The 12047-nt window shown below is 38.3% G+C and overlaps 1 protein-coding gene across 14 annotated transcripts in view; it reads right to left on the reverse strand.

Moving 5' to 3' along the window:
* USP54 (ubiquitin specific peptidase 54) overlaps positions 1 to 12047 on the reverse strand; it is a 533711-nt gene that overhangs the window by 300676 nt on the left and 220988 nt on the right. For 13 of the 14 annotated variants that reach the window (XM_029608959.1, XM_029608954.1, XM_029608952.1 and 10 more), the window contains one exon: positions 181 to 273. In XM_029608959.1, coding sequence (XP_029464819.1) covers positions 181 to 273 — 93 coding nt within the window. Of the gene's footprint in view, positions 1 to 180; positions 274 to 6307; positions 6411 to 12047 lie in introns of all 14 variants that reach the window. The other variant, XM_029608960.1, reaches the window with a different exon arrangement.

A 12047-nucleotide genomic window follows, 5' to 3' on the forward strand; every position in this document is an offset into this window, starting at 1 on the left:
TGACAAAGGCAACATAAAGGCTTCAATCAGTCAAACTGATTCTTCTTAAGAGATGGAGAAACAATTAATTACTTTACAGCATTTACCCCCACACCAGTGGACATAAGCTAGCTGAAAATAACTAGTCCAAGAGACATTAAACTCTACCACTGTCTGATAACAAAACATCCAAGCTCTTACCTTGAGAGCACAAAAGATACAGGACTCCCCCATACATTTGTGTGTTATTAGCTGTCTGAAACTCCGTCGGAAAATATCTAGATGCCACAGGACCTGTACAGCCAAACAGAGAAACAAAAGTATTCAATTAACATTCTGCAAATAATACAATTACATAAAACATAATTCCTGTGACTTGACTTCGACAATCCCACATATTTTCAATACTAGATCATCCCATAAAACGATAAGGTGTGTTTTTCGATGCAATATGTTTAGAAAGCTTCCTTTTCCCAAGGGGTGTTTCCCTAGATGATGATATTCTTAAATTAGCAACAGGTCATTCAAACTGGTTTTACATCTTTACCAACAGTATATCTCTAAATATGTGCCTGTAATATCTATAGGGCCATCCACTACCGGGGGTTGTTTGATTATATAATGTAGTTCAGCTGTGAGTCAGGCATATCCTAGAAACAGTTTCTTTTTCACGTAATTAATAACAATGGATAAAGTCCAGAATGGTGACATGGAACAGATTATAATCTGATATGGCTACATCCTAGTTATGGTACTCTGTGTGCCACATCTTTGTGACAGTCACAAAATCCAAATCTGCTTCTGCAATTAGGACCTCCAAGTCTGGGATTTTATTACCTAGCACATACCCTTCCAGATATTGCTCCTTACCTTGTCATCTCTCTGCTTATCTTCATACCTTCCCCTCCTTCCCCTTCCTGTTCAGAACAAATCTATAGTTTGGGTTCTTCACTTCTATGTATTTTTCACTTAGCTAACTTGTTTAGAAATATAGAAACAATACAGCAGAAAAAGACCATATGGCCATTCTAGTCTGCCCTCCATCCCATTAATTTGGCTTTATAATTCCCATCATTTCCTTAGAGATCCTCTATTTATCCCCTGCTTTCATGAATTCAGATACTGTTTTTGTCTATACCACCTCCATTGAGAGGCTGTTTCATACATCCACCACCCTCTCTGTAGAAATACCTCCTAAGATTTCTTGAGTCTACCCCGTTTCATCCTCATCCCATGACCCCTTGTTCTCAGCCTCCTTTCCATTGAAAGAGGCTCGCTTGCTGTGCATGGAAACCTTTGAGATATTTGAATATCTCTATCATATCTTGCCTATCTCGCTTTTCCTCTAGGTTGTGCATGTTTAGATCTTTAAGTCTAACATCATATGCTTTACAATGAAGATCATAAATCATGTTAGTAGTCACCTTCTGCATCGACTCCATCCTGTTTATATCCTTTTGAATGAGCAGTCTCCACAATTTACACAGTATTCCAAATAAAGTCTCACTAGGGACCTATATAGGGGCAATATCACTTCTCTTTTTCTATGTACCATTCCTCTCCTTGTGCAACCAAGCATCTTTATGGTTTTTGCTATCATTTTATCCACCTGTTTGGCATCCATACAATCATCAGATACAATCACCATAAGATCCCGCTCTTCCTTTGTGCTTAGACGAATTTTATCTCCAATACTGTACCTCTCCTTGGAGTTTTGCATCCAAGATATATTATTCTGCATTTTTTAGCATTAATTTTTAGCTGCCAGATGCTAGACAATTCCATGAGCTTTGCTAGATTCCTCCCATGTTTTTCACACCTTCCTGGCTGTCTACCCTGTTACAGATTTTATCATCATCAGCAAAAGACAAATCTTTTCACTTTCCTTTTTTGGAAGTGATATACTAATTCAACCATCTTCCATAACTCGCATTTACTTTAAATTCTTGTCAATGTTGGATCTGAACCAGAAAAATGCAGTCCATTGCTATTATATAGTCTTGTATCCATCGAGGTGAAACCCCGCGCACCAAGAAATTCAATCCCTCTTCTTTGTACCAATTCTTCCATCATGTACTGACGTTCCTGGTGAAGCATACCTTGACATCCTCTTTATAAATAACACATCAGAAAAGTCACAGATCTTGACCACTGCTTTAGAAACTTTCTGAATTCCCTGAATTTTTTTTTTGTGCTACCCTGACACACATCCTTTCATTTGTCTCCTAATGGACTATGATATTAAGCTCTCTCTTCCTCTTGCTCCCACAAATTAAAGATTGAAAGGTTGAAACTATCAGCTATTTCCAACTAGATGAGAAATAGATTTATTCTAAATTCAAACAAAACTGAAGTCCTCTGGATTAAAAAAAAAACCATACTCAGCCACTACCTTTGGTTCCAGAACTAGACATTCTACTTCTGATAATAAAGGACAAGGATTGGTTCTAGATTGCTCTATGGATGCTAGAAAGAGGAATCATAAAAGTTTCTAAAAACTGATTTATGAAATTAAGACTAGTGTAATAACTTTGCCCTTATCTGGTTAGCGATGATTTAAAACTGGTCACTCGGACTCTAGTGATATCACATTTGAATTACTGTAACTCTCTATTTATTTGATATGCCATATTTCCATTCAAATCAAAGCAGTTTATAAAACAAGGAAATACATATACAAATGAAAGAAATATTGTAGTATATGAGATAATCTGCATCAATTGTCAAAAGCAATAAACAAGTGGAGGAGTAACCTAGTGGTTAGAGTTGTGAGCTATGAACCAAGAGACCAGGGTTCAAGACCCACTGTTGTTCCTTTTGACCTTGGGCAAGTCACTTTACCCTCTTCCCTCTTTTATCTTTTCTTACTTTTATAACTTTTGTCGGTAAAGAATTATTTCTATTTTATTTTCCTGAGGAGATCCGAAGCTCCGTGTGCGTTCCTGCTTTTCCTGCGTGGGAACTCACGTACAGCCACACAAGGTTAAACTCTGTATAATAGCTTTGAGAAGCTCCGCCTCCCGGGCCTTGACGGACAGCCCAAGACAGCATGGCTGATTCAGCCCTGTTATCGATGGGAAACTACACCTTTTTCCCTGGTGTTAAGCTGTGTGATGGTGAAATGGTGAAAACGCAATTCGCAATACATTTTTTGAATTCCATTTTGGCCATTTTTGGGCTTGGGGGGAGGGGGGAGAGAGGAGACAGGGGAGTGGAGTGGAGTATAGTAGAGAGAGCCTCTGGGGAGGGCCTCACTGTGTGTATCTATTTAAATCTCTATAGGAAGACCGCCTAATAGGTCGAGATGAGGTGTTAGGGGTGGTTTAGGGGTCAGTTTCGCATGAAGCATGAGACGTACGAACAGCACAGAACATCTTGGTGAAGATTTGACATCATTTGGAGGACTCTCATGAAGATAAAATGTTCTACTATGTTCTCTCACCCTAGCTTGATGGTACCCTGTTATATAGTCCATCAAGCTAGGGTGAGAGAACATAATACAAAAGTTCATCTTTGTTAGACTTTCTTCACTCCAGATGATGTCAAATCTTCATCAAGATGTACTGTGCTGTTCATACGTCTCATGCGCATGCAAAACTGGCCCCTAAACCACCTCTAACATCTCACCTCGATCTATTAGGCGGCCCTCCTATAGAGATTTAAATACTTAACTACTATGAGGGCCTTGTAGATAGTCTCTCTCTCTCTCAGGATGCGATAATACTGATGTGTGCGGTAACTCCAAAATTCCCTAAACATACTCCTTTTTCTTAGCGCGGGCATTATCACTGTGTTAAGACTTTTTGATGAATCTAGGGGTTAGATTGTAAACTCTCTGGGGATAGGGAAATATCTACAGTACCTGAATATAATCCGCTTTGAAGTGCTTAAAAATGCAAAAAGAGGAATATAAAAATCTAAATAAAGAAATATACAAAATGTAATACTAATTAAAACCAAAAATAAAACACAGCTATTAATATATATATATATATATATATATATATACATATATATATATATATACACACACACCTTCATATATATATACACACACCTTCATATATATACATACACCTTCATATATATATACATATATACACCTTCATAAAAAAATCTTACAGAATAAAAACCAGAAGACAGTACAAATGGAATTAATTATAATGATAAATCACTATCCAGAGGAAATTATAAAAGGAACAAATTTAGCCTTTGGCATAAGATTGCTAGGTTTTTAAATAATTTTGGAATTTTAGATAGTTAATTTCTTTCCAGATTATCAAAGGACAAGGAGAAAGCGAATTTTCATGGCTGTGCCTTGAATTGTATAACATGTTGCCAAAGGAAGCCCATTTAGAGTTAAATTAAACAAATTTTAGACACCTAGTAAAACTTTTGCTTTTTTTTTTTAATTTTGTATTTATTCAATTTCCACAAATTATCAAGAAACATCTTGATATTTAGGAAAGAGGGAAGAAAGAGAAATACAATTTACATACACCAGAAACAAATAAGGAAACAAAATAAAGATAAATTCTTCAATCCCACCAGTCCACAATACAGAATTCAAAAATTTCAAAAAAGAATAAACCACTCTTTACATTAAAGAAATATACTGCAAATTATGAAGCAGAGCTATCAACGGGCATTACATCTCTATAGGGCACTATAGAAGAACAGTTTGGACTGCACTACTACTCTCAGAATGTATTAACGGTTTATCACAAAGAAATATAGTTAGCTGAGATGGAACAAAAATTCATAAGAAGAGCCGTTATATTTAACATAGCATTTCCACAGGAATTTTAGTACAAAGGAAGCACCAATCTGCAAGACCCTATGTCTCAGTAGCAAAAATAGTCTTCTTTTTTTGTGTAACCCTCGAGACATCTGGATAAACTCCAACATTTAGACGGTAAAAGAGTTCAGTACAATGTTTGAAATATAATCTAAGAACTCAGTCTTGGTCCATATCAAATGCAAAGGAAACTAACAATGTAGCTGGTTGTGCCAAGTCACTATCCAATTACTCTAATATTTGAGATACATTTATTGGAGATATAGAATCCATTCCCTGAGATTGCACTAAGTTTTCAATTCTCCTATAAGGAGGCATATAATACACTTTAGCAACGGGTGGTATCGCCATCTCAGGTAATTTCAATATTTCCATGAGATATTTCTTTAACATTTCTTTCACAGAGATATGTAAGATTTTTGGAAAATTTATGAAATGTAAATACTTCCAAAGAAGAGTATTCTCCAGATTTTCAATTGTATTATTATAGTTTTACTATGTTGTATAGAAAGCAATCTAGATCAAAAAGAACTGCCTTTTCAAATCAATGGAGATCAGCTGATCCAGTCGGAGCAATCGTTCCAGATGACTTCCTCTCTAAAGTTAAGTCCCCCTGATACAGGAGTTCTGAAACACCAGCTGACATTGGGGTTCATTCTCTTACATCATTGTGTTCTTCTCTTACTTATGCCTTTAGGGTTTTTTTTTAATTGCATTTAAAAAAAAATTTTAAATTATTGAGACTTTGATTTGTATGGCACCTTGTGTGGGGCATGGGTGGATGATAGAGTCGTCCGGGTAATCTCCATATCTAGGGAGGTCTCACACTCACACCTGGCTTGCTGACACCCTACCTTATATCTAAAATCATTCTTTAGTGATTATTTTCTCTTGATCGCCTAAATCAATTAGGTAGATACTGTGCCTCATTGGTGGTTACGATGTTGTATAACATTGTAGTATGTTTTTCATACTTTTCTATTATGAAATATATAATGTTTGATGTAAATTTCTATTTAATTATAAAATTTAAAAGCCACTAATCCACAAATTTTGGTGGATAAAAGCAAAACACTCACAATTAGCAGTCAACAAGTTATAACATAAACAAAGTACAACAACAAATAGTTCAACAAACAGACAACAAGAAAGGCAAATCCACATATTTTCAAAAGTGAAACCAGAACAGATGGCAAGAGAAAGGAATTGCCCATAAAGTTAAGAGACTTAGGCAACAAAAGCGCAGGTGAACCGATGAATCTCTCGAAGTTTCTCGAAATAGAGCAAGTCATGCTCTGCCCTGTTTGCATCTGGAAGATTGTTCCACAGTAATGGGCCAGCCATGCTGAAGATCCAGTCTCTGGATTCAGCTAAATGGACGCTCCTAATGCAGGGAACTCTAACAGGTTTTTTGATGAAGAATGAAGAGAGTGTGTAGGATGGTAGCATATGACGGAAGAGGCGATGCATGAGGGAGCCTGACCATGGAGGGCCTTAAAGATCAGAGTTAGTATCTTAAATTTTACCCACCAAGAAATGGTAAGCCAGTGCAGGCCAGTCAGGACTGGAGAGATATGATCTCTGAGAGATGAACCAGTTATCAGCTGTGTTGCAGAAGGGCTCATGCGTGAAGCTGGAAGGCCAAGAAAGGAGCATTACAATAGTCTAAAGTCAAGAGCACCAAGGATTGAGTTACTGATTGGAAGTCTTGGGTACAGAGAACAAGTTTCAGGAGCATAACAAATGCAGTTTGAAGTAAGAAGAATGAACTAATGTATTGATATGGGGGCTTGACTGAAAGTGATGAGTCCACTATCACCCCGGAAATGTAGTACCATATTGAGAACTGGAATTATGGCTTATAAAGCAGATACTACCATAAAAAGTTTGCTGGGCAGACTGGATGGACTAATTGTGGTCCTTTTCTTATGTTATTATGTTATTAAAGGACTTTTGAGCGCTCTTAGAAGCTCCATTAACTGTTCATCAACCCTCACAGCCTGTCATAAAAGCAAAACCATTAATACTGTTTGTAGGATACTCAGACCCTATAAATCTCTGGGGATAGGGAAATACCTACAATATCTGAATATAATCCGCTTTGAAGTGCTGAAAAAAGTGCGAAAAGTAGAATATAAAAATCTAAAATAAAATAAATTTTAGCAATTTCATATAAGAACATAAGAAGTTGTTCTACTGGGTCAGAACGAAGGTCCATAGGCCCCCAGAACCCTGCTTTCAACAGTGACCAATCCAGGATACAAGTACCTGGCAAGTACCTAAACATTAAATAAATCCCATGCTACTAATTTCAGTAATAAAGTGGCTATTCCCTAAATCAACTTGACTAATAGCAATTTATGGATTTCTCCTCCAGGAACTTGTCCAAACCGTTTTTAAACCCAGTTAAGTTAACTGCCTTAAGCTCATCCTCTGGCAATGAATTCTAGAACTTAATTGTGTATTGAGTGAAAAAGAATATTCTCTGATTTGTTTTAAATGTGCTACTTGCTAACTTCATTGAGTGCCCCCTAGTCATATTATCTGAAGGAGTGAACAACCAATTCACATTTACCCGTTCTAGGCCTCTCATGATTTTGTAGACCTCTATGATATCTCCCCCTCAGCCATCTCTTCTCCAAGCTGAACAGCCCTAACCTCTTTAGCCTTTCCATCCCCTTTATCATTTTGATCGCCCTTCTCTGTACCTTCTCGAATGCATCTATATCTTTTTTTTAGATGCGGCGACCAGAACTAAACACAATACACACAAGGTGTAGTCTCACCATGGAACGATACAGAGACATTATGACATTCTCCATTTTATTCATCCTTCCCTTCCTAATAATTCCTAACATTCTGTTTGCTTTTTTGACCGCCGCAGCACACTAAGCTGACAATTTCAATGTACTGTCCACTACGATGCTTAAGGGCGAATTTTTAAAAGGCCACAAGCATAACAATTGGGACTTACGTGTGTGGCCGGGCCTGCACATGCAGCACACATTTTCAAAAGGGCCCGGCCACACATTTAAGTCTCGGTATGTGCACAAGTGCCGGGCCCTGAAGCCTCTCATTGGAGTATTTCTCAAATGCCTTCTAAAATTCCAAATGCACTACATCTACTAGCTCACTTTTATCCACGTTTATTCACCCCTACAAAAAATGTAGCAGATTTGTGAGGCAAGACATCCCTTTGGTGAATCCATGTGGGTAAATCCATGTCTATCTGTATATTCTGTGATCTTGTTCTTTAGAATACTTTCCATGCTTTTTTCTCAGCACTGAAGTCAGGCTGAGAATCGTAAAGAATGTGAATCATACAGAGAAGAAACTTCAATTTTTCTTCCCTATCAGACGTCTGACTGCATCTCCCTATGTGCTAGTATACCTCGGACACACGAACTGCTGAGTATGTCCTTGGTGGAAACTTTGTATCTAGCCCTGAAACTAGCTATCAATTGGGTATTGTTCGGTAAATGTCCGCTGATGAACCTCATTACCAACAGTGAGAATATGCATATATATCTGGACTTAGAAGATGTCATCGGCATCCCACCAATTCTCTGTTTATAGATGGTGGTGACATCCAATCAAGATCAACGTTGGATCCCATGGAACTGAATATGCAGTGAGTATCTGTACAGAGAAAGACTCTGAACTACACAGACTGTGAATCTTTTTCCCAAAACTTTTCAGGAAACTTTCCCAGAACTTTACATATTTGCAGCTGCCTTGCCAACAGAACTTTTAAATGTTGTAGTTCACTATACCCTGAACTGGTAAGCTTAAGATTGAGTTCCTTGCAGAGCAGTCTGCTCCGTTAATCTTGAATTAGCTGCCTTGGCATACTTGCCAACTTTATCCCTGCTGGAACCTTAGCAAGCAAAGATCTTCTTTACCCTGTTCCTGCTGTCATACCTCGCAAAAACATCTGTGAGACCTCTGGATTCTATTTTCCTTCAGAATGTGGTATAACCTGTCATCTGCCTGCTGGGGTGTTGCTGGATTCCCCCCATGCTGTGAGAAATCCTGGATCTCTGCAGGAGTGTGACCTGCCAATAGCTAAGGGTGAGATAAAACTGGCTTAATTTTTCAGCTGGATTAACTACCTTGGCATTGCATATTGTCAAGTGCAGGATGACTTGGAGATAACGCAATAGTTTTTGCTTACTTTATAACAGTGCTTTGACTCTGTAAAACCTAGAAACTTAAAACAAACCTATATTTACCATATTAAATCTTGTATACTTATGTTGCTAAAATAAAACTGATTGATTACCTCAGAAAAGGTGTAAACTTCTGCTCCCTTAGATTACTGAACTGGGATTGCAGGTTATCATTTTAATCAGATAACCATATCTAGCTATAAATCACCTAACAGAAACTAAGATATTCTTCATCAAAGGTAAAGATGGCAATTTCTCTATTTTGGGATCAGGCTGCATATCATTTGGAATGTCAGCCTTTTTTCATGATGGTGCCTTACTAGGTAAGTATTTCACTTATAGTGCTAGTAGTTGTTATGACCTCTTGTTGATTTCTTGTTGTTTAATCTATTTTCCCTACTGCTCTAGGTTAACCCCCTGCCCAGTTCGCCTCCCCTGTTGAAATGTACTTCTAAATCTTTTGTTAATATGTGAACCGGTATGATGTCCCCACTAATACCGGTATATAAAAGTTTCTAAATAAATAAATAAATAAATAGTTGTAGTATTAGTAGAAAACGTTTGTGAACCCCCAGGATGTTCTGAATTTTTAGCACAGTTTATATCAAAAACATTTTATTTATTTATTTATTTATTTAACATCTCTTTTATACCGATATCCGTTCGCACCTCGCATCGGTTCACAATAAACAAAAACTTTTGGGCGGTGCCCTTACATGTAACAGGTAACTTAGTGAACTAGGAAAAATACAATTAACTTTTGGGAGGAGCCCTTACATATAACAAACATCAATGGGTAGATGCAAAGCAATAGAACTGTAACTATAACTATATACATGAGAGTGCACAGTACAAAATCAGCGGACATAAGGCGTTCATAACAAAATGACATTGTAAAATTCACAAGGGGGTTTTATGTAATAGGGGGTGACATGTGGTAGGCTTGTTGAAAGAGCCAGGTTTTAAGTTTCTTTTTGAAAGTGGGGGTATATGTCTCCATGCGAATATCATGGGGCAGGGAGTTCCATATGGTGGGGCCGGCAAGAGAAAAGGCTCTGTTTATAGTAGAGGAGAGTTTAAAAGATTTGATAGATTGGGCACGAAGTGTTCCTTGGAGGGCTGGGCGGGTAGGTCTCTTGGAGGTGCGAGGTAGGAGGGGGGGATTAAGCCAGTTGAGGTTGGAATTTAATAGACTCTTGTGTATGATAGATAGAGTTTTATATAGAATTTGTGACTGTATAGGGGGCCAGTGTAGTTCGATAAGTGTGGGAGTGATGTGATCTCTTTTCTTTGTGTTTGACAGTATCCGAGCGGCGGCATTTTGTAGGAGTTGTAATGGCTTAGTGTGTGTTGCGGGAATGCCAAGGAAGAATGCATTGCAATAGTCAATTTTCGATAAAATAATAGACTGGAGTACTGTGCGGAAATCAGTGAAGTGTAGTAGGGGTCTGAGTTTCTTTATCGTTTGTAGCTTAAAATAGCAATCCTTTATGATGGATTTAATAAATGGTTTAAAAGAAAGGTGATTATCAATAATGACTCCTAAATTACGAGTGTGTGATGGGAAGTTGGTAGACGAGTAAGCAAGTGGGATGTCTGGGAGCGGTTGCCTATTAGATATGATTCATAGCTCAGTCTTGGAGTTTAGAGCTAGGTGCATGTCCTTTAGGAGTTGGTTGATGGAGGAAAGACAGGATTCCCAGTTTTGTAAAGCAGTTTGGATAGAGTCAGAGAAAGGGAAGATGAGTTGCACATCGTCAGCATAAATAAAATGCTTGATGTGCAGGTTAGTGAGAAGCGTGGTAAGGGGAATAATGTATATATTAAATAGCGTCGAGGAGAGTGAAGTACCTTGGGGCACACCTTGGGGAAGACTGATGGGATCAGATTCATAGTTGTCAACTAGGACAGTAAAAAAACGATTTTGGAGATACGATTGAATCCAGGCGAAGGCATTGCCAGTGATCCCAATACTTCTGAGGATGTTGAGTAGGACATCGTGATTGACTGTGTCGAACGCAGCCGAGATGTTAAGCATGGCGATCAGATAGGAGGATCCTGAGTCGGTTCCTCTGATAAGAGTATCGTGTAGGGAGAGGAGCAATGTTTCAGTACTTAAATGCTTCCTGAAACCATATTGGGTGGAAGGGAGGATGTTGTTTTGTTCAAGGTGATCGGAGAGGCGTGAATTAACTAGCTTTTCAAGAACTTTAGCTAGGAGGGGTAGGTTGGACACCGGTCTGTAATTAGAAAGTGTGGCGGGGTCAAGATTCGTTTTTTTGAGTAGCGGTTTCACTATTGCTTGTTTAAGAAAATTAGGGACAATGCCATTAGTTACTAATCTAAACTCTGATTAAGAGAGGAAGATAACTTCATTGAATAAATAACTTGGTTAAAAAGAATATATTTCATTTATTCCACAATAAGAATGCTTGTGAAAAAAAGAGTATATGAATCTTTCATTCGGTAACAAGCAGTACCTATTTGAGCAGCAATAACGTCAACTTAATGTTTCCTGTAACTGTTGATCAGACTTTCAAATCATCCTCAAAGAATTTTAGCTCATTCTTCCATACAGAACTCATTCAGCTTTGTGACATTTAAGGGCTTTCTTGCATAAACAGCTTCATTCAGGTCTTGGCACAACATTTTAAAAGGATTTAGGCTGGGACTTTGATTTGGCCAATCCAAAACAAAAAGGGGTACATATTGTCCCGAGGCACCAGTCAGGGATAATCCCCAGCTGTCTGCAGATCAGACTTTGCAGGACTCCACGCACCACATTAAGGTTCTCCAGCTCAGGAGTGTCCTCAGGTGCGCTCACACACCTTAAGCAAGTGCTTTAATGTCCCTCGCAGCAGGTCCACGCAAGCTCTGTCCACAGCAATGTAAGAACAAAAGGAAGTTTGTATCCAATACACCTTTTACAGTTCAAAAATGAAAAAAAACTACACAAGTTCTAGAGCCTCCCCTGCAGGGACCTCCACTTCCATGACTTCCTCCTCCTCTGAGGAGCTGAGCTTTCCTTTAAACTCCAACATATCCCTAGTGACTTCCTCCTCCGTCATCATGGGTTAAGGTGTGTGAACTCCCCCCAGGTG

This window comes from Rhinatrema bivittatum, chromosome 7 (assembly GCF_901001135.1).
Source record: "Rhinatrema bivittatum chromosome 7, aRhiBiv1.1, whole genome shotgun sequence".
NCBI classification, from domain to species: Eukaryota; Metazoa; Chordata; class Amphibia; order Gymnophiona; family Rhinatrematidae; genus Rhinatrema; species Rhinatrema bivittatum.